This window comes from Euprymna scolopes, chromosome 8 (genome assembly GCF_053919585.1).
Source record: "Euprymna scolopes isolate OS-2025 chromosome 8, ASM5391958v1, whole genome shotgun sequence".
NCBI lineage: Eukaryota > Metazoa > Mollusca > Cephalopoda > Sepiida > Sepiolidae > Euprymna > Euprymna scolopes.
In genome coordinates this window covers 161,427,236-161,453,944 of record NC_136489.1, presented here as the reverse complement: position 1 = coordinate 161,453,944, position 26,709 = coordinate 161,427,236, and the positions used below count along the sequence as shown (strand labels likewise).

Sequence of the window (26,709 nt, the reverse complement as noted above, 5' to 3'; positions counted from 1 at the left end):
ACGAATGTATATAATATTTTAGAAGGAACACGACAAATGTATATAATATTTTAGAAGGAACACGACAAATGTGTATAATATTTTAGAAGGAACACGACAAATGTGTATAATATTTTAGAAGGAACACGACGAATGTAAATAATATTTTAGAAGGAACACGACAAATGTATATAATATTTTAGAAGGAACACGACAAATGTATATAATACTTTAGAAGGAACACAACAAATGTATATAATATTTTAGAAGGAACACGACGAATGTATATAATATTTTAGAAGGAACACGACAAATGTAAATAATATTTTAGAAGGAACACGACAAATGTATATAATATTTTAGAAGTAACACAACGAATGTATATAATATTATAGAAGGAACACGACAAATGTATATAATATTTTAGAAGGAACACGACAAATGTGTATAATATTCTAGAAGGAACACGACAAATGTGTATAATATTTTAAAAGGAACACGACGAATGTAAATAATATTTTAGAAGGAACACGACAAATGTATATAATATTTTAGAAGGAACACGACAAATGTATATAATATTTTAGAAGGAACACGACAAATGTATATAATATTTTAGAAGGAACACGACAAATGTAAATAATATTTTAGAAGGAACACGACAAATGTAAATAATATTTTAGAAGGAACACGACAAATGTATATAATATTTTAGAAGGAACACGACAAATGTATATAATATTTTAGAAGGAACACAACAAATGTATATAATATTTTAGAAGGAACACGACGAATGTATATAATATCTTAGAAGGAACACGACAAATGTAAATAATATTTTAGAAGGAACACGACAAATGTATATAATATTTTAGAAGGAACACAACGAATGTATATAATATTATAGAAGGAACACGACAAATGTATATAATATTTTAGAAGGAACACGACAAATGTATATAATATTTTAGAAGGAACACAACAAATGTATATAATATTTTAGAAGGAATACGACAAATGTATATAATATTTTAGAAGGAACACGACAAATGTAAATAATATTTTAGAAGGAACACGACAAATGTATATAATATGTTAGAAGGAACACGACAAATGTATGTAATATTTTAAAAGGAACACGACAAATGTAAATAATATTTTAGAAGGAACACGACAAATGTATATAATATTTTAGAAGGAACACGACAAATGTATATAATATTTTCGAAGGAACACGACAAATGTATATAATATTTTCGAAGGAACACGACAAATGTATATAATATTTTAGAAGGAACACGACAAATGTATATAATATTTTCGAAGGAACACGACAAATGTATATAATATTTTAGAAGGAACACGACAACTGTATATAATATTTTAAAAGGAACACGACAAATGTATATAATATTTTAGAAGGAACACGACAAATGTATATAATATTTTAGAAGGAACACGACAAATGTATATAATATTTTAGAAGGAACACGACAAATGTATATAATATTTTAGAAGGAACACGACAAATATATATAATATTTTAGAAGGAACACGACAAATGTATATAATATTTTAGAAGGAACACGACAAATGTATATAATATTTTAGAAGGAACACGACAAATGTATATAATATTTTAGAAGGAACACGACAAATCTTTATAATATTTGAAAAGGAACACGACAAATGTATATAATATTTTAGAAGGAACACGACAAATGTAAATAATATTTTAGAAGCAACACGACAAATGTAAATAATATTTTAGAAGGAACACGACAAATGTATATAATATTTTAGAAGGAACACGACAAATGTATATAATATTTTAGAAGGAACACGACAAATGTATATAATATTTTAGAAGGAACACGACGAATGTAAATAATATTTTAGAAGGAACACGACAAATGTATGTAATATTTTAGAAGGAACACGACAAATGTATATAATATTTTAAAAGGAACACGACAAATGTATATAATATTTTAGAAGCAACACGACAAATGTAAATAATATTTTAGAAGGAACACGACAAATGTATATAATATTTTAGAAGGAACACGACGAATGTAAATAATATTTTAGAAGGAACACGACAAATGTATATAATATTTTAGAAGGAACACGACAAATGTAAATAATATTTTAGAAGGAACACGACGAATGTATATAATATTTTAGAAGGAACACGACAAATGTATATAATATTTTAGAAGGAACACGACAAATGTATATAATATTTTAGAAGGAACACGACAAATGTATATAATATTTTAAAAGGAACACGACAAATGTATATAATATTTTAAAAGGAACACGACAAATGTATATAATATTTTCGAAGGAACACGACAAATGTAAATAATATTTTAGAAGCAACACGACAAATGTAAATACTATTTTAGAAGGAACACGACAAATGTATGTAATATTTTAGAAGGAACACGACAAATGTATATAATATTTTAAAAGGAAAACGACAAATGTATATAATATTTTAAAAGGAACACGACAAATGTATATAATATTTTAGAAGGAACACGACGAATGTAAATAATATTTTAGAAGGAACATGACAAATGTATATAATATTTTAGAAGGAACACGACAAATGTATATAATATTTTGGAAGGAACACGACAAATGTATATAATATTTTGGAAGGAACACGACAAATGTATATAATATTTTAGAAGGAACACGACAAATGTATATAATATTTTAGAAGGAACACGACAAATGTATATAATATTTTAGAAGGAACACGACAAATGTATATAATATTTTAGAAGGAACACGACAAATGTGTATAATATTTTAAAAGGAACACGACAAATGTGTATAATATTTTAGAAGGAACACGACGAATGTATATAATATTTTAGAAGGAACACGACAAATGTATATAATATTTTAGAAGGAACACGACAAATGTGTATAATATTTTAGAAGGAACACGACAAATGTAAATAATATTTTAGAAGGAACACGACAAATGTATATAATATTTTAGAAGTAACACAACGAATGTATATAATATTTTAGAAGGAACACGACAAATGTATATAATATTTTAGAAGGAACACAACAAATGTATATAATATTTTAGAAGGAACACGACAAATGTAAATAATATTTTAGAAGGAACACGACAAATGTATATAATATGTTAGAAGGAACACGACGAATGTAAATAATATTTTAGAAGGAACACGACGAATGTATATAATATTTTAGAAGTAACACAACGAATGTATATAATATTTTAGAAGGAACACAACAAATGTATATAATATTTTAGAAGGAACACGACAAATGTAAATAATATTTTAGAAGGAACACGACAAATGTAAATAATATTTTAGAAGGAACACGACAAATGTATATAATATGTTAGAAGGAACACGACAAATGTATGTAATATTTTAAAAGGAACACGACAAATGTAAATAATATTTTAGAAGGAACACGACAAATGTATATAATATTTTAGAGGGAACACGACAAATGTAAATAATATTTTAGAAGGAACACGACAAATGTATATAATATTTTCGAAGGAACACGACAAATGTATATAATATTTTAGAAGGAACACGACAAATGTATATAATATTTTCGAAGGAACACGACAAATGTATATAATATTTTAGAAGGAACACGACGAATGTATATAATATTTTAAAAGGAACACGACAAATGTATATAATATTTTAGAAGGAACACGACAAATGTATATAATATTTTAGAAGGAACACGACGAATGTATATAATATTTTAGAAGCAACACGACAAATGTATATAATATTTTAGAAGGAACACGACAAATGTATATAATATTTTAGAAGGAACACGACAAATGTATATAATATTTTAGAAGGAACACGACAAATGTAAATAATATTTTAGAAGCAACACGACAAATGTAAATAATATTTTAGAAGGAACACGACAAATGTATATAATATTTTAGAAGGAACACGACAAATGTATATAATATTTTAGAAGGAACACGACAAATGTATATAATATTTTAGAAGGAACACGACAAATGTATATAATATTTTAGAAGGAACACGACGAATGTAAATAATATTTTAGAAGGAACACGACAAATGTATGTAATATTTTAGAAGGAACACGACAAATGTATATAATATTTTAAAAGGAACACGACAAATGTATATAATATTTTAGAAGCAACACGACAAATGTAAATAATATTTTAGAAGGAACACGACAAATGTATATAATATTTTAGAAGGAACACGACGAATGTAAATAATATTTTAGAAGGAACACGACAAATGTATATAATATTTTAGAAGGAACACGACAAATGTAAATAATATTTTAGAAGGAACACGACGAATGTATATAATATTTTAGAAGGACCACGACAAATGTATATAATATTTTAGAAGGAACACGACAAATGTATATAATATTTTAGAAGGAACACGACAAATGTATATAATATTTTAGAAGGAACACGACAACTGTATATAATATTTTAAAAGGAACACGACAAATGTATATAATATTTTAAAAGGAACACGACAAATGTATATAATATTTTCGAAGGAACACGACAAATGTAAATAATATTTTAGAAGCAACACGACAAATGTAAATAATATTTTAGAAGGAACACGACAAATGTATATAATATTTTAGAAGGAACACGACAAATGTATATAATATTTTAAAAGGAACACGACAAATGTATATAATATTTTAAAAGGAACACGACAAATGTATATAATATTTTAGAAGGAACACGACGAATGTAAATAGTATTTTAGAAGGAACATGACAAATGTATATAATATTTTAGAAGGAACACGACAAATGTATATAATATTTTGGAAGGAACACGACAAATGTATATAATATTTTGGAAGGAACACGACAAATGTATATAATATTTTCGAAGGAACACGACAAATGTATATAATATTTTAGAAGGAACACGACAAATGTATATAATATTTTAGAAGGAACACGACAAATGTATATAATATTTTAGAAGGAACACGACAAATGTGTATAATATTTTAAAAGGAACACGACAAATGTATATAATATTTTAGAAGGAACACGACGAATGTATATAATATTTTAGAAGGAACACGACAAATGTATATAATATTTTAGAAGGAACACGACAAATGTGTATAATATTTTAGAAGGAACACGACAAATGTGTATAATATTTTAGAAGGAACACGACGAATGTAAATAATATTTTAGAAGGAACACGACAAATGTATATAATATTTTAGAAGGAACACGACAAATGTATATAATATTTTAGAAGGAACACGACAAATGTATATAATATTTTAGAAGGAACACAACAAATGTATATAATATTTTAGAAGGAACACGACGAATGTATATAATATTTTAGAAGGAACACGACAAATGTAAATAATATTTTAGAAGGAACACGACAAATGTATATAATATTTTAGAAGTAACACAACGAATGTATATAATATTATAGAAGGAACACGACAAATGTATATAATATTTTAGAAGGAACACGACAAATGTATATAATATTTTAGAAGGAACACAACAAATGTATATAATATTTTAGAAGGAACACGACAAATGTAAATAATATTTTAGAAGGAACACGACAAATGTAAATAATATTTTAGAAGGAACACGACAAATGTATATAATATTTTAAAAGGAACACGACAAATGTAAATAATATTTTAGAAGGAACACGACAAATGTATATAATATTTTAGAAGGAACACGACAAATGTAAATAATATTTTAGAAGTAACACGACAAATGTATATAATATTTTAGAAGGAACACGACAAATGTGTATAATATTCTAGAAGGAACACGACAAATGTGTATAATATTTTAAAAGGAACACGACGAATGTAAATAATATTTTAGAAGGAACACGACAAATGTATATAATATTTTAGAAGGAACACGACAAATGTATATAATATTTTAGAAGGAAGACGACAAATGTAAATAATATTTTAGAAGGAACACGACAAATGTAAATAATATTTTAGAAGGAACACGACAAATGTATATAATATTTTAGAAGGAACACGACAAATGTATATAATATTTTAGAAGGAACACAACAAATGTATATAATATTTTAGAAGGAACACGACGAATGTATATAATATCTTAGAAGGAACACGACAAATGTAAATAATATTTTAGAAGGAACACGACAAATGTATATAATATTTTAGAAGGAACACAACGAATGTATATAATATAGAAGGAACACGACAAATGTATATAATATTTTAGAAGGAACACGACAAATGTATATAATATTTTAGAAGGAACACAACAAATGTATATAATATTTTAGAAGGAATACGACAAATGTAAATAATATTTTAGAAGGAACACGACAAATGTAAATAATATTTAAGAAGGAACACGACAAATGTATATAATATGTTAGAAGGAACACGACAAATGTATGTAATATTTTAAAAGGAACACGACAAATGTAAATAATATTTTAGAAGGAACACGACAAATGTATATAATATTTTAGAAGGAACACGACAAATGTAAATAATATTTTAGAAGGAACACGACAAATGTATATAATATTTTCGAAGGAGAACGACAAATGTATATAATATTTTAGAAGGAACACGACAAATGTATATAATATTTTCGAAGGAACACGACAAATGTATATAATATTTTAGAAGGAACACGACAACTGTATATAATATTTTAAAAGGAACACGACAAATGTATATAATATTTTAGAAGGAACACGACAAATGTATATAATATTTTAGAAGGAACACGACAAATGTATATAATATTTTAGAAGGAACACGACAAATGTATATAATATTTTAGAAGGAACACGACAAATATATATAATATTTTAGAAGGAACACGACAAATGTATATAATATTTTAGAAGGAACACGACAAATGTATATAATATTTTAGAAGGAACACGACAAATGTATATAATATTTTAGAAGGAACACGACAAATCTTTATAATATTTTAAAAGGAACACGACAAATGTATATAATATTTTAGAAGGAACACGACAAATGTAAATAATATTTTAGAAGCAACACGACAAATGTAAATAATATTTTAGAAGGAACACGACAAATGTATATAATATTTTAGAAGGAACACGACAAATGTATATAATATTTTAGAAGGAACACGACAAATGTATATAATATTTTAGAAGGAACACGACGAATGTAAATAATATTTTAGAAGGAACACGACAAATGTATGTAATATTTTAGAAGGAACACGACAAATGTATATAATATTTTAAAAGGAACACGACAAATGTATATAATATTTTAGAAGCAACACGACAAATGTAAATAATATTTTAGAAGGAACACGACAAATGTATATAATATTTTAGAAGGAACACGACGAATGTAAATAATATTTTAGAAGGAACACGACAAATGTATATAATATTTTAGAAGGAACACGACAAATGTAAATAATATTTTAGAAGGAACACGACGAATGTATATAATATTTTAGAAGGAACACGACAAATGTATATAATATTTTAGAAGGAACACAACAAATGTATATAATATTTTAGAAGGAACACGACAAATGTATATAATATTTTAGAAGGAACACGACAAATGTATATAATATTTTAGAAGGAACACGACAAATGTATATAATATTTTAAAAGGAACACGACAAATGTATATAATATTTTAAAAGGAACACGACAAATGTATATAATATTTTCGAAGGAACACGACAAATGTAAATAATATTTTAGAAGCAACACGACAAATGTAAATAATATTTTAGAAGGAACACGACAAATGTATATAATATTTTAGAAGGAACACGACAAATGTATATAATATTTTAAAAGGAACACGACAAATGTATATAATATTTTAGAAGGAACACGACGAATGTAAATAATATTTTAGAAGGAACACGACGAATGTATATAATATTTTAGAAGGAACACGACAAATGTATATAATATTTTAGAAGGAACACGACAAATGTATATAATATTTTAGAAGGAACACGATGAATGTATATAATATTTTAGAAGGAACACGACAAATGTATATAATATTTTAAAAGGAACACGACAAATGTATATAATATTTTAGAAGGAACACGACAAATGTATATAATATTTTAGAAGGAACACGACAAATGTGTATAATATTTTAAAAGGAACACGACAAATGTGTATAATATTTTAGAAGGAACACGACGAATGTATATAATATTTTAGAAGGAACACGACAAATGTATATAATATTGTAGAAGGAACACGACAAATGTGTATAATATTTTAGAAGGAACACGACAAATGTGTATAATATTTTAGAAGGAACACGACGAATGTAAATAATATTTTAGAAGGAACACGACAAATGTATATAATATTTTAGAAGGAACACGACAAATGTATATAATATTTTAGAAGGAACACGACAAATGTATATAATATTTTAGAAGGAACACAACAAATGTATATAATATTTTAGAAGGAACACGACGAATGTATATAATATTTTAGAAGGAACACGACAAATGTAAATAATATTTTAGAAGGAACACGACAAATGTATATAATATTTTAGAAGTAACACAACGAATGTATATAATATTTTAGAAGGAACACGACAAATGTATATAATATTTTAGAAGGAACACAACAAATGTATATAATATTTTAGAAGGAATACGACAAATGTAAATAATATTTTAGAAGGAACACGACAAATGTAAATAATATTTTAGAAGGAACACGACAAATGTATATAATATGTTAGAAGGAACACGACAAATGTATGTAATATTTTAAAAGGAACACGACAAATGTAAATAATATTTTAGAAGGAACACGACAAATGTATATAATATTTTAGAGGGAACACGACAAATGTAAATAATATTTTAGAAGGAACACGACAAATGTATATAATATTTTCGAAGGAACACGACAAATGTATATAATATTTTAGAAGGAACACGACAAATGTATATAATATTTTCGAAGGAACACGACAAATGTATATAATATTTTAGAAGGAACACGACGAATGTATATAATATTTTAAAAGGAACACGACAAATGTATATAATATTTTAGAAGGAACACGACAAATGTATATAATATTTTAGAAGGAACACGACAAATGTATATAATATTTTAGAAGGAACACGACAAATGTATATAATATTTTAGAAGGAACACGACAAATGTATATAATATTTTAGAAGGAACACGACAAATGTATATAATATTTTAGAAGGAACACGACGAATGTAAATAATATTTTAGAAGGAACACGACAAATGTATGTAATATTTTAGAAGGAACACGACAAATGTATATAATATTTTAAAAGGAACACGACAAATGTATATAATATTTTAGAAGCAACACGACAAATGTAAATAATATTTTAGAAGGAACACGACAAATGTATATAATATTTTAGAAGGAACACGACGAATGTAAATAATATTTTAGAAGGAACACGACAAATGTATATAATATTTTAGAAGGAACACGACAAATGTAAATAATATTTTAGAAGGAACACGACGAATGTATATAATATTTTAGAAGGAACACGACAAATGTATATAATATTTTAGAAGGAACACGACAAATGTATATAATATTTTAGAAGGAACACGACAAATGTATATAATATTTTAGAAGGAACACGACAAATGTATATAATATTTTAGAAGGAACACGACAAATGTATATAATATTTTAAAAGGAACACGACAAATGTATATAATATTTTAAAAGGAACACGACAAATGTATATAATATTTTCGAAGGAACACGACAAATGTAAATAATATTTTAGAAGCAACACGACAAATGTAAATAATATTTTAGAAGGAACACGACAAATGTATATAATATTTTAGAAGGAACACGACAAATGTATATAATATTTTAAAAGGAACACGACAAATGTATATAATATTTTAGAAGGAACACGACGAATGTAAATAATATTTTAGAAGGAACACGACAAATGTATATAATATTTTAGAAGGAACACGACGAATGTAAATAATATTTTAGAAGGAACACGACGAATGTATATAATATTTTAGAAGGAACACGACAAATGTATATAATATTTTAGAAGGAACACGACAAATGTATATAATATTTTAGAAGGAACACGATGAATGTATATAATATTTTAGAAGGAACACGACAAATGTATATAATATTTTAAAAGGAACACGACAAATGTATATAATATTTTAGAAGGAACACGACAAATGTATATAATATTTTAGAAGGAACACGACAAATGTATATAATATTTTAGAAGGAACACGACGAATGTAAATAATATTTTAGAAGGAACACGACAAATGTAAATAATATTTTAGAAGGAACACGACAAATGTATATAATATTTTAAAAGGAACACGACAAATGTATATAATATTTTAGAAGCAACACGACAAATGTAAATAATATTTTAGAAGGAACACGACAAATGTATATAATATTTTAGAAGGAACACGACGAATGTAAATAATATTTTAGAAGGAACACGACAAATGTATATAATATTTTAGAAGGAACACGACGAATGTAAATAATATTTTAGAAGGAACACGACGAATGTATATAATATTTTAGAAGGAACACGACAAATGTATATAATATTTTAGAAGGAACACGACAAATGTATATAATATTTTAGAAGGAACACGATGAATGTATATAATATTTTAGAAGGAACACGACAAATGTATATAATATTTTAAAAGGAACACGACAAATGTATATAATATTTTAGAAGGAACACGACAAATGTATATAATATTTTAGAAGGAACACGACAAATGTGTATAATATTTTAAAAGGAACACGACAAATGTGTATAATATTTTAGAAGGAACACGACGAATGTATATAATATTTTAGAAGGAACACGACAAATGTATATAATATTGTAGAAGGAACACGACAAATGTGTATAATATTTTAGAAGGAACACGACAAATGTGTATAATATTTTAGAAGGAACACGACGAATGTAAATAATATTTTAGAAGGAACACGACAAATGTATATAATATTTTAGAAGGAACACGACAAATGTATATAATATTTTAGAAGGAACACGACAAATGTATATAATATTTTAGAAGGAACACAACAAATGTATATAATATTTTAGAAGGAACACGACGAATGTATATAATATTTTAGAAGGAACACGACAAATGTATATAATATTTTAGAAGTAACACAACGAATGTATATAATATTTTAGAAGGAACACGACAAATGTATATAATATTTTAGAAGGAACACAACAAATGTATATAATATTTTAGAAGGAATACGACAAATGTAAATAATATTTTAGAAGGAACACGACAAATGTAAATAATATTTTAGAAGGAACACGACAAATGTATATAATATGTTAGAAGGAACACGACAAATGTATGTAATATTTTAAAAGGAACACGACAAATGTAAATAATATTTTAGAAGGAACACGACAAATGTATATAATATTTTAGAGGGAACACGACAAATGTAAATAATATTTTAGAAGGAACACGACAAATGTATATAATATTTTCTGAAGGAACACGACAAATGTATATAATATTTTAGAAGGAACACGACAAATGTATATAATATTTTCGAAGGAACACGACAAATGTATATAATATTTTAGAAGGAACACGACGAATGTATATAATATTTTAAAAGGAACACGACAAATGTATATAATATTTTAGAAGGAACACGACAAATGTATATAATATTTTAGAAGGAACACGACAAATGTATATAATATTTTAGAAGGAACACGACAAATGTATATAATATTTTAGAAGGAACACGACAAATGTATATAATATTTTAGAAGGAACACGACAAATGTATATAATATTTTAGAAGGAACACGACGAATGTAAATAATATTTTAGAAGGAACACGACAAATGTATGTAATATTTTAGAAGGAACACGACAAATGTATATAATATTTTAAAAGGAACACGACAAATGTATATAATATTTTAGAAGCAACACGACAAATGTAAATAATATTTTAGAAGGAACACGACAAATGTATATAATATTTTAGAAGGAACACGACGAATGTAAATAATATTTTAGAAGGAACACGACAAATGTATATAATATTTTAGAAGGAACACGACAAATGTAAATAATATTTTAGAAGGAACACGACGAATGTATATAATATTTTAGAAGGAACACGACAAATGTATATAATATTTTAGAAGGAACACGACAAATGTATATAATATTTTAGAAGGAACACGACAAATGTATATAATATTTTAGAAGGAACACGACAAATGTATATAATATTTTAGAAGGAACACGACAAATGTATATAATATTTTAAAAGGAACACGACAAATGTATATAATATTTCAAAAGGAACACGACAAATGTATATAATATTTTCGAAGGAACACGACAAATGTAAATAATATTTTAGAAGCAACACGACAAATGTAAATAATATTTTAGAAGGAACACGACAAATGTATATAATATTTTAGAAGGAACACGACAAATGTATATAATATTTTAAAAGGAACACGACAAATGTATATAATATTTTAGAAGGAACACGACGAATGTAAATAATATTTTAGAAGGAACACGACAAATGTATATAATATTTTAGAAGGAACACGACGAATGTAAATAATATTTTAGAAGGAACACGACGAATGTATATAATATTTTAGAAGGAACACGACAAATGTATATAATATTTTAGAAGGAACACGACAAATGTATATAATATTTTAGAAGGAACACGATGAATGTATATAATATTTTAGAAGGAACACGACAAATGTATATAATATTTTAAAAGGAACACGACAAATGTATATAATATTTTAGAAGGAACACGACAAATGTATATAATATTTTAGAAGGAACACGACAAATGTGTATAATATTTTAAAAGGAACACGACAAATGTGTATAATATTTTAGAAGGAACACGACGAATGTATATAATATTTTAGAAGGAACACGACAAATGTATATAATATTGTAGAAGGAACACGACAAATGTGTATAATATTTTAGAAGGAACACGACAAATGTGTATAATATTTTAGAAGGAACACGACGAATGTAAATAATATTTTAGAAGGAACACGACAAATGTATATAATATTTTAGAAGGAACACGACAAATGTATATAATATTTTAGAAGGAACACGACAAATGTATATAATATTTTAGAAGGAACACAACAAATGTATATAATATTTTAGAAGGAACACGACGAATGTATATAATATTTTAGAAGGAACACGACAAATATAAATAATATTTTAGAAGGAACACGACAAATGTATATAATATTTTAGAAGTAACACAACGAATGTATATAATATTTTAGAAGGAACACGACAAATGTATATAATATTTTAGAAGGAACACAACAAATGTATATAATATTTTAGAAGGAATACGACAAATGTAAATAATATTTTAGAAGGAACACGACAAATGTAAATAATATTTTAGAAGGAACACGACAAATGTATATAATATGTTAGAAGGAACACGACAAATGTATGTAATATTTTAAAAGGAACACGACAAATGTAAATAATATTTTAGAAGGAACACGACAAATGTATATAATATTTTAGAGGGAACACGACAAATGTAAATAATATTTTAGAAGGAACACGACAAATGTATATAATATTTTCGAAGGAACACGACAAATGTATATAATATTTTAGAAGGAACACGACAAATGTATATAATATTTTCGAAGGAACACGACAAATGTATATAATATTTTAGAAGGAACACGACGAATGTATATAATATTTTAAAAGGAACACGACAAATGTATATAATATTTTAGAAGGAACACGACAAATGTATATAATATTTTAGAAGGAACACGACAAATGTATATAATATTTTAGAAGGAACACGACAAATGTATATAATATTTTAGAAGGAACACGACAAATATATATAATATTTTAGAAGGAACACGACAAATGTATATAATATTTTAGAAGGAACACGACAAATGTATATAATATTTTAGAAGGAACACGACAAATGTATATAATATTTTAGAAGGAACACGACAAATGTATATAATATTTTAAAAGGAACACGACAAATGTATATAATATTTTAGAAGGAACACGACAAATGTAAATAATATTTTAGAAGCAACACGACAAATGTAAATAATATTTTAGAAGGAACACGACAAATGTATATAATATTTTAGAAGGAACACGACAAATGTAAATAGTATTTTAGAAGGAACATGACAAATGTATATAATATTTTAGAAGGAACACGACAAATGTATATAATATTTTGGAAGGAACACGACAAATGTATATAATATTTTGGAAGGAACACGACAAATGTATATAATATTTTCGAAGGAACACGACAAATGTATATAATATTTTAGAAGGAACACGACAAATGTATATAATATTTTAGAAGGAACACGACAAATGTATATAATATTTTAGAAGGAACACGACAAATGTGTATAATATTTTAAAAGGAACACGACAAATGTGTATAATATTTTAGAAGGAACACGACGAATGTATATAATATTTTAGAAGGAACACGACAAATGTATATAATATTTTAGAAGGAACACGACAAATGTGTATAATATTTTAGAAGGAACACGACAAATGTGTATAATATTTTAGAAGGAACACGACGAATGTAAATAATATTTTAGAAGGAACACGACAAATGTATATAATATTTTAGAAGGAACACGACAAATGTATATAATATTTTAGAAGGAACACGACAAATGTATATAATATTTTAGAAGGAACACAACAAATGTATATAATATTTTAGAAGGAACACGACGAATGTATATAATATTTTAGAAGGAACACGACAAATGTAAATAATATTTTAGAAGGAACACGACAAATGTATATAATATTTTAGAAGTAACACAACGAATGTATATAATATTATAGAAGGAACACGACAAATGTATATAATATTTTAGAAGGAACACGACAAATGTATATAATATTTTAGAAGGAACACAACAAATGTATATAATATTTTAGAAGGAACACGACAAATGTAAATAATATTTTAGAAGGAACACGACAAATGTAAATAATATTTTAGAAGGAACACGACAAATGTATATAATATTTTAAAAGGAACACGACAAATGTAAATAATATTTTAGAAGGAACACGACAAATGTATATAATATTTTAGAAGGAACACGACAAATGTAAATAATATTTTAGAAGGAACACGACAAATGTATATAATATTTTAGAAGGAACACGACAAATGTGTATAATATTCTAGAAGGAACACGACAAATGTGTATAATATTTTAAAAGGAACACGACGAATGTAAATAATATTTTAGAAGGAACACGACAAATGTATATAATATTTTAGAAGGAACACGACAAATGTATATAATATTTTAGAAGGAACACGACAAATGTAAATAATATTTTAGAAGGAACACGACAAATGTAAATAATATTTTAGAAGGAACACGACAAATGTATATAATATTTTAGAAGGAACACGACAAATGTATATAATATTTTAGAAGGAACACGACAAATGTAAATAATATTTTAGAAGGAACACGACGAATGTATATAATATTTTAGAAGGAACACAACAAATGTATATAATATTTTAGAAGGAACACGACGAATGTATATAATATTTTAGAAGGAACACAACGAATGTATATAATATAGAAGGAACACGACAAATGTATATAATATTTTAGAAGGAACACGACAAATGTATATAATATTTTCGAAGGAACACGACAAATGTAAATAATATTTTAGAAGCAACACGACAAATGTAAATAATATTTTAGAAGGAACACGACAAATGTATATAATATTTTAGAAGGAACACGACAAATGTATATAATATTTTAAAAGGAACACGACAAATGTATATAATATTTTAGAAGGAACACGACGAATGTAAATAATATTTTAGAAGGAACACGACAAATGTATATAATATTTTAGAAGGAACACGACAAATGTAAATAATATTTTAGAAGGAACACGACGAATGTATATAATATTTTAGAAGGAACACGACAAATGTATATAATATTTTAGAAGGAACACGACAAATGTATATAATATTTTAGAAGGAACACGATGAATGTATATAATATTTTAGAAGGAACACGACAAATGTATATAATATTTTAAAAGGAACACGACAAATGTATATAATATTTTAGAAGGAACACGACGAATGTAAATAATATTTTAGAAGGAACACGACAAATGTATATAATATTTTAGAAGGAACACGACAAATGTATATAATATTTTAGAAGGAACACGACAAATGTAAATAATATTTTAGAAGGAACACGACAAATGTATATAATATTTTAGAAGGAACACGACAAATGTATATAATATTTTAGAAGGAACACGACAAATGTATATAATATTTTAGAAGGAACACGACAAATGTATATAATATTTTAGAAGGAACACGACAAATGTGTATAATATTTTAGAAGGAACACGACAAATGTGTATAATATTGTAGTAGGAACACGACGAATGTATATAATATTTTAGAAGGAACACGACAAATGTATATAATATTTTAGAAGGAACACGACAAATGTATATAATATTTTAGAAGGAACACGACAAATGTGTATAATATTTTAGAAGGAACACGACAAATGTGTATAATATTTTAGAAGGAACACGACGAATGTATATAATATTTTAGAAGCAACACGACAAATGTATATAATATTTTAGAAGGGACACGACGAATGTATATAATATTTTAGAAGGAACACGACAAATGTATATAATATTTTAAAAGGAACACGACAAATGTATATAATATTTTAGAAGGAACACGACGAATGTAAATAATATTTTAGAAGGAACACGACAAATGTATATAATATTTTAGAAGGAACACGACAAATGTATATAATATTTTAAAAGGAACACGACAAATGTATATAATATTTTAGAAGGAACACAACGAATGTAAATAATATTTTAGAAGGAACAAGACAAATGTATATAATATTTTAGAAGGAACACGACAAATGTATATAATATTTTAAAAGGAACACGACAAATGTATATAATATTTTAGAAGGAACACGACGAATGTAAATAATATTTTAGAAGGAACACGACGAATGTATATAATATTTTAGAAGGAACACGACAAATGTATATAATATTTTAGAAGGAACACGACAAATGTATGTAATATTTTAGAAGGAACACGACAAATGTATATAATATTTTAGAAGGAACACGACAAATGTATATAATATTTTAGAAGGAACACGACAAATGTATATAATATTTTAGAAGGAACACGACAAATGTGTATAATATTTTAGAAGGAACACGACAAATGTATATAATATTTTAGAAGGAACACGACAAATGTATATAATATTTTAGAAGGAACACGACAAATGTATATAATATTTTAGAAGGAACACGACGAATGTAAATAATATTTTAGAAGGAACACGACAAATGTATATAATATTTTAGAAGGAACACGACAAATGTATATAATATTTTAAAAGGAACACGACAAATGTATATAATATTTTAGAAGGAACAAGACAAATGTATATAATATTTTAGAAGGAACACGACAAATGTATATAATATTTTAGAAGGAACACGACAAATGTATATAATATTTTAGAAGGAACACGACAAATGTATATAATATTTTAGAAGGAACACGACGAATGTAAATAATATTTTAGAAGGAACACGACAAATGTATATAATATTTTAGAAGGAACACGACAAATGTATATAATATTTTAGAAGGAACACGACGAATGTAAATAATATTTTAGAAGGAACACGACAAATGTAAATAATATTTTAGAAGGAACACGACAAATGTAAATAATATTTTAGAAGGAACACGACAAATGTATATAATATTTTAGAAGGAACACGACAAATGTATATAATATTTTAGAAGGAACACGACAAATGTAAATAATATTTTAGAAGGAACACGACAAATGTAAATAATATTTTAGAAGGAACACGACAAATGTATATAATATTTTAGAAGGAACACGACAAATGTGTATAATATTTTAGAAGGAACACGACAAATGTATATAATATTTTAGAAGGAACACGACAAATGTATATAATATTTTAGAAGGAACACGACAAATGTATATAATATTTTAGAAGGAACACGACGAATGTAAATAATATTTTAGAAGGAACACGACAAATGTATATAATATTTTAGAAGGAACACGACAAATGTATATAATATTTTAAAAGGAACACGACAAATGTATATAATATTTTAGAAGGAACAAGACAAATGTATATAATATTTTAGAAGGAACACGACAAATGTATATAATATTTTAGAAGGAACACGACAAATGTATATAATATTTTAGAAGGAACACGACAAATGTATATAATATTTTAGAAGGAACACGACAAATGTATATAATATTTTAGAAGGAACACGACAAATGTATATAATATTTTAGAAGGAACACGACAAATGTATATAATATTTTAGAAGGAACACGACAAATGTAAATAATATTTTAGAAGGAACACGACAAATGTAAATAATATTTTAGAAGGAACACGACAAATGTATATAATATTTTAGAAGGAACACGACAAATGTGTATAATATTTTAGAAGGAACACGACAAATGTATATAATATTTTAGAAGGAACACGACAAATGTATATAATATTTTAGAAGGAACACGACAAATGTATATAATATTTTAGAAGGAACACGACGAATGTAAATAATATTTTAGAAGGAACACGACAAATGTATATAATATTTTAGAAGGAACACGACAAATGTATATAATATTTTAAAAGGAACACGACAAATGTATATAATATTTTAGAAGGAACAAGACAAATGTATATAATATTTTAGAAGGAACACGACAAATGTATATAATATTTTAGAAGGAACACGACAAATGTATATAATATTTTAGAAGGAACACGACAAATGTATATAATATTTTAGAAGGAACACGACAAATGTATATAATATTTTAGAAGGAACACGACAAATGTATATAATATTTTAGAGCAATTTTACTGTGTGAGTAAAAAAGGCAAATAATACGACAAGAAAAAAGACGAACGTTCAAAAACGAGGAAGATTGTTAGGTTTGCGAAAATGTGCTTTGCGAGAACTTCTTTGGGTGAAGAGTTTGAGTAACAGGTCGCATGTGTGCGTTGCTCGATTCTGGCTTTTTTCATATGGACGTAAATATATTCTGCTTCTAACATTCTTTTTCACCAAGTTAACATTTTTGGGAAACTTTTTTATGGTAAATATTTTTATCTGTAAATGTTTATTTTGCTTTGATTACATTCTTTCTGACGCCCTACTTTTACAAATATCAATGACGATCATAATAATTATCGTCCAGCTAACGCCATTTCCCGGTCAATTCCATAACAAGTTAACTCTATGTGTGTCCCCCTAAAAGTCAGGAGCACATAAGATACACCCACAAAGCTGATAAATTCTTTTTCAGTATCGTCTCAGACAGAATACGGACATATTGTTTTTTGAAAGATTTATTCTTTTTGTGAACTGGTGAATCTGTGTGCCATTCGATGGTTCTTCCCTCCGCGATCCTTTCTTATTCTCTGCAACCTCTTTCACACAGATGTGATGTTGCTAGTCTCCAGAATTGTCTGCTTTTTTTGTTCTAGCTTATTGGACTCGTTGACCTAGTGGTCTTTATCACTTCACTGTTTTGGTACCTTATCGTACTACAGCTTGCTATTCCAGTAGCTTCTTTCTAAAAAAATAAATAAATCAACAATCTTATATATATATATTTATAACACATATGCAGTAAAATAAAATCCTTTAGACTTATGTGAAATTCCGACCATGTTATTGGCACTATAGTAATGTGTATTCTGCCTATTCCTTTTTTTTTTTTTTCAGCCAATCAAATTTTTCTATTTGCATATTAACAAACTAAAACAAAAAAACAGTAACTTTTTAATCTATATATATAAAAGCGAAAATGTGTGTGCGTATGTATGTTCGCTTTTTGTGTATGTTCGAGAAAGGCTTTTTTCCGAGAAAAGATCGGTCAGCTCCCTCCTTCTTAAAACTTTTTATATCACATCTAAATGATAATATCCACAAGTTAACAATGGGAGTCGCCTGTCTATTTAATTTGCCCGAGTTTGAAAAGCTAAATATTCCACATTTTTCAATCATCGCGTGTGGATTGGGCTTTTTCATATGATAAAAGCGAAATGAAGCTTAAGATATCGTTCCCGGTGCAATCGCCGGGAACGTCCACAAGCAATCAGCTTTAATCAATGTGGAATTTCTCCCTATATCAGACAATTGCTATTCAATTTGGACAATCCCCTTTTTATGGGAAGCTGGTCCCCCCTCCCCCAACTTCTTGGGGAAACAAAAAAAAAATTAAAAAAAAAAAAAAAGCTGCCCCGCAGTAAATAAAATACTGTGCCGCAGTGAAAGTTGACCTCATTAAGTCATTAAGTATGGGCACCTGCCAATTCTTAACACTTAAATAAATTCAAACATGTTTCCGTTACTATTTCTTGGTAGCCCATTGGTTAACATCGCACTTTTTTTTTTCACACTTTAATTTCCAACTTTGCCTCAAGGCTTCGGGTTCAATCCTTCATACTTTCTTACCCAAACTTTCATTTTACCCCGACACAAACACCCAAGCAACGATTTTTTATTATTCTTTTGTTTTGATTTACCCAAAAGCACACACACCTCCAAACACCCGGGCAACGCCAGGTACCACTTGCTAGTCTATATATATAAAAGACAAAATGTGTTTGTGTATGTGTGTGTGTGTTTGTATGTCTCGCAAAAACTTTCCACACAGGTGATGGATTTTCACCAGATAGGCATCATTTTCAAGCTCAATCCTTTGGACGACAAATATCGAAAAATTGGCTAAAAACATTCATTCCTTCACCCTAAACGGGACACTTTTCTACAGGGAGGGATAGCAAAATATTGTTCCTTCATGCACAAAAAAGACGTTGTTCCTTGAATTAATTTAAAGTTTATAAAAAAACGACTTAATTTCACTGACGCACTCATGGCGTCATTGACTTAAGGTTGCAAGTTCGAATGGTGATATAATATTATTTTTTGATTTTTAAGGTTTTAATATTGAAATGAAACAAATGCCAGTTTTTCATTCTTTTTTTTTATCACGTTCGCTTTTTTATTTTGTTTTTCCGATTTTTTTAAAGTTTTAACATCGTTCATTTAGCATCATGTTTGTTCTTTTTCTTTTTTTTTATATCACGTTTGCTGTTTTTTTTGTTTTTGTTTTTCTGATTTTTTTAAGTTTTAACATTGTTCGCTTATTCTTTATTTTGTTGTTTTTTTGGTTTTTTAATAATATTTAAACAGAGTTATTCAGTTTGCTTATTCTTTATTTTGCTGTTTTTTTTTGGGGGGGGGGGTTTTAATAATATTTAAACAGAGTTATTCAGTTTGCTTATTCTTTATTTTGCTGTTTTTTTTTTTTGGTTTTTTAATAATATTTAAACAGAGTTATTCAGTTTGCTTATTCTTTATTTTGCTGTTTTTTTTTGTTTTTTTTTAATAATATTTAAACAGAGTTATTCAGTTTGCTTATTCTTTATTTTGCTGTTTTTTTTTTTTGGTTTTTTAATAATATTTAAACAGAGTTATTCAGTTTGCTTATTCTTTATTTTGCTGTTTTTTTTTTGGTTTTTTAATAATATTTAAACAGAGTTATTCAGTTTGCTTATTCTTTATTTTGCTGTTTTTTTTTGTTTTTTTTTAATAATATTTAAACAGAGTTATTCAGTTTGCTTATTCTTTATTTTGCTGTTTTTTTTGTTTTTTTTAATAATATTTAAACAGAGTTATTCAGTTTGCTTATTCTTTATTTTGCTGGTTTTTTTGTTTTTTTTAATAATATTTAAACAGATTTATTCAGTTTGCTTATTCTTTATTTTGCTGTTTTTTTTGTTTTTTTTTAATAATATTTAAACAGAGTTATTCAGTTTGCTTATTCTTTATTTTGCTGGTTTTTTTGTTTTTTTTAATAATATTTAAACAGAGTTATTCAGTTTGCTTATTCTTTATTTTGCTGTTTTTTTTGTTTTTTTTAATAATATTTAAACAGAGTTATTCAGTTTGCTTATTCTTTATTTTGCTGTTTTTTTTGTTTTTTTTAATAATATTTAAACAGAGTTATTCAGTTTGCTTATTCTTTATTTTGCTGGTTTTTTTGTTTTTTTAATAATATTTAAACAGAGTTATTCAGTTTGCTTATTCTTTATTTTGCTGGTTTTTTTGTTTTTTTTTAATAATATTTAAACAGAGTTATTCAGTTTGCTTATTCTTTATTTTGCTGTTTTTTTTGTTTTTTTTAATAATATTTAAACAGAGTTATTCAGTTTGCTTATTCTTTATTTTGCTGTTTTTTTTTTGTTTTTTTTAATAATATTTAAACAGAGTTATTCAGTTTGCTTATTCTTTATTTTGCTGGTTTTTTTGTTTTTTTTAATAATATTTAAACAGAGTTATTCAGTTTGCTTATTCTTTATTTTGCTGTTTTTTTTTTGGTTTTTTAATAATATTTAAACAGAGTTATTCAGTTTGCTTATTCTTTATTTTGCTGGTTTTTTTGTTTTTTTTAATAATATTTAAACAGAGTTATTCAGTTTGCTTATTCTTTATTTTGCTGTTTTTTTTGTTTTTTTTAATAATATTTAAACAGAGTTATTCAGTTTGCTTATTCTTTATTTTGCTGGTTTTTTTGTTTTTTTTTAATAATATTTAAACAGAGTTATTCAGTTTGCTTATTCTTTATTTTGCTGGTTTTTTTGTTTTTTTTAATAATATTTAAACAGAGTTATTCAGTTTGCTTATTCTTTATTTTGCTGGTTTTTTTGTTTTTTTTAATAATATTTAAACAGAGTTATTCAGTTTGCTTATTCTTTATTTTGCTGTTTTATTTTTGGTTTTTTAATAATATTTAAACAGAGTTATTCAGTTTGCTTATTCTTTATTTTGCTGTTTTTTTTTTGTTTTTTTTTTAATAATATTTAAACAGATTTATTCAGTTTGCTTATTCTTTATTTTGCTGGTTTTTTTGTTTTTTTTAATAATATTTAAACAGAGTTATTCAGTTTGCTTATTCTTTATTTTGCTGGTTTTTTTGTTTTTTTTAATAATATTTAAACAGAGTTATTCAGTTTGCTTATTCTTTATTTTGCTGTTTTTTTTGTTTTTTTTAATAATATTTAAACAGAGTTATTCAGTTTGCTTATTCTTTATTTTGCTGTTTTTTTTTGTTTTTTTTAATAATATTTAAACAGAGTTATTCAGTTTGCTTATTCTTTATTTTGCTGGTTTTTTTGTTTTTTTTAATAATATTTAAACAGAGTTATTCAGTTTGCTTATTCTTTATTTTGCTGTTTTTTTTTTTTTGTTTTTTAATAATATTTAAACAGATTTATTCAGTTTACTTATTCTTTATTTTGCTGTTTTTTTTGTTTGTTTTTTTAATAATATTTAAACAGATTTATTCAGTTTACTTATTCTTTATTTTGCTGTTTTTTTTTTTTTTTTGTTTTTTAATAATATTTAAACAGATTTATTCAGTTTACTTATTCTTTATTTTGCTGTTTTTTTTTTTTTTGTTTTTTAATAATATTTAAACAGATTTATTCAGTTTACTTATTCTTTATTTTGCTGTTTTTTTTTGTTTGTTTTTTAATAATATTTAAACAGATTTATTCAGTTTACTTATTCTTTATTTTGCTGTTTTTTTTTTTTTGTTTTTTAATAATATTTAAACAGATTTATTCAGTTTACTTATTCTTTATTTTGCTGTTTTTTTTGTTTTTTTTTTTAATAATATTTAAACAGATTTATTCAGTTTACTTATTCTTTATTTTTCTGTTTTTTTGTTTTTTTTTGTTTTTTAATAATATTTAAACAGATTTATTCAGTTTACTTATTCTTTATTTTGCTGTTTTTTTTTTTTTTTGTTTTTTAATAATATTTAAACAGATTTATTCAGTTTACTTATTCTTTATTTTGCTGTTTTTTTTTTGTTTTTTTTTTAATAATATTTAAACAGATTTATTCAGTTTACTTATTCTTTATTTTGCTGGGTTTTTTTTTTTGTTTTTTAATAATATTTAAACAGATTTATTCAGTTTACTTATTCTTTATTTTGCTGTTTTTTTTTTTTTTTTTTTTAATAATATTTAAACAGATTTATTCAGTTTACTTATTCTTTATTTTTCTGTTTTTTTGTTTTTTTTTTGTTTTTTAATAATATTTAAACAGATTTATTCAGTTTACTTATTCTTTATTTTGCTGTTTTTTTTTTTTTTTGTTTTTTAATAATATTTAAACAGATTTATTCAGTTTACTTATTCTTTATTTTGCTGTTTTTTTTTGTTTTTTTTTTAATAATATTTAAACAGATTTATTCAGTTTACTTATTCTTTATTTTGCTGTTTTTTTTTTTTTTTGTTTTTTAATAATATTTAAACAGATTTATTCAGTTTACTTATTCTTTATTTTGCTGTTTTTTTTTTGTTTGTTTTTTAATAATATTTAAACAGATTTATTCAGTTTACTTATTCTTTATTTTGCTGTTTTTTTTTTTTGTTTTTTAATAATATTTAAACAGATTTATTCAGTTTACTTATTCTTTATTTTGCTGTTTTTTTTTTTTTTTTTTTTTAATAATATTTAAACAGATTTATTCAGTTTACTTATTCTTTATTTTTCTGTTTTTTTGTTTTTTTTTTGTTTTTTAATAATATTTAAACAGATTTATTCAGTTTACTTATTCTTTATTTTGCTGTTTTTTTTTTTTTTTGTTTTTTAATAATATTTAAACAGATTTATTCAGTTTACTTATTCTTTATTTTGCTGTTTTTTTTTTGTTTTTTTTTTAATAATATTTAAACAGATTTATTCAGTTTACTTATTCTTTATTTTGCTGTTTTTTTTTTGTTTTTTTTTTAATAATATTTAAACAGATTTATTCAGTTTACTTATTCTTTATTTTCCATTTTGTTTTGATTTACCCACCCTCACCTCCACCACACACACATACACCTCACTGCACCCGGGCAACACCGGATACCCCTGCCAGTCTATAATATAAATCTCACCTGTCTGTTAGTGTGTGTGAATATATGTCTCACTAAAACTTTCGACACACGCAACCAACACTAACAAAATTGGTATCATCAGAAAGGTCGGTCTCTTGACCGACAAACATCCAAAAATTGGCCAAAAACATTCTTTCTTTGACCGTCAACTGGGCCATTTTTACAAGGAGGGGTCACTTTTTGCATCAACATTTTTGCAAAGTCATCATACACCTTGCAAGGACTAACCTTATTTTAAATGCCCGTGACATTAAAAACAAATCAACTTATTTTTATTTATTTTAATTTTTTATTTTATTAATTTTTATTTTATTTATTGTAGTTTGGTTCATTTTTATTTGTTTTTATTTTTTTTTGTTGTTGTTGAACATTAAAAAAACCAATCAACTTATTCTTTACTTTATTTAAAGAACTGAGGTTGAGGCAGCTTGGCAGCTTGGTGCCACTTATGCAATGTCTCAGAATTTTGCCAGACTTCTCATGGAGATGCCAGCAAATCTATTGACGCCAACAAGATTTGCAGAAATGGTCACTGAGAAATTACAAGAATTATGTGAAGTGGTCGTTAGGTAAGTATATATGATGACTCCTCCTCCTCCTCCTCGTCTATCATCACCATAATCATGGCTGTATGGGATACAATCATGTTGAACCTATCTGAATCAGTAGAAACTGATTTCTTAACGCACCTGTGGAACACTGTTCCATTGGCCTGCTTCCAGGCTGATTACAATATGGTAGCAAGTTCTTGTTTAGCTTTTGCTTTAAATAATCCACATTCTACCCAATCCACACGATTAACACCATTAAATTACTACCTTACATTCATTAACCCTTATCCTCGAGTGGCCTTCAGGCCTTGATAATTAGTGACTCCCTTGTAAAAAAAAAATAAAAAAATATTTGAGATTTTATTAGATGACAGCAATGCAACAAAAGTCATATTGATTTGACATTTAATTATTTTTGTGAATTTACTGTCCACAGTTTTTGTTAAAAGCACATGAATATTTTTTAATGACCTGTTTTTACCTCTATCATTTATTTTCATCATTGTTTTCTTATTTACTATGTTCCTGGATACAACATAAAGGGTTCCCTCTATCGAACTAGAAAACTACTCACACCTGAGAGTATCCTGTACCTCTATAAGGCCACCTTTCACCCATGTATGGAGTATTGTTCCTATTTATTTTGCCTCTCCACGAGGGCAGAGTTAGACACCAGGGTCATTTTTTTAATGTGAAGAAAGGAACAAAAAAAAAGAATTGTCTCAGTAATGAAGGATTTCTCTTCCACTAATCGAGTATGGAGTATTGTTGCCTCATCTAGGCTGGTGCATCTACCACATCTTAGATAGGATCCAAAAGAGCTTTCAAT

At 25.6% G+C, this 26,709-nt stretch overlaps 1 protein-coding gene across 3 annotated transcripts in view; it reads left to right on the top strand.

The window, feature by feature from the left end:
• The window catches only part of LOC145283960 (cytosol aminopeptidase-like), a 117,922-nt gene that overhangs the window by 58,761 nt on the left and 32,452 nt on the right, over positions 1–26,709 (top strand). For all 3 annotated transcript variants that reach the window (XM_080133060.1, XM_080133058.1, XM_080133059.1), the window contains exon 6: positions 25,740–25,898. In XM_080133060.1, the coding sequence (XP_079989186.1) occupies positions 25,740–25,898 (159 nt within the window). The remainder of the gene's footprint in view (positions 1–25,739; positions 25,899–26,709) is intronic.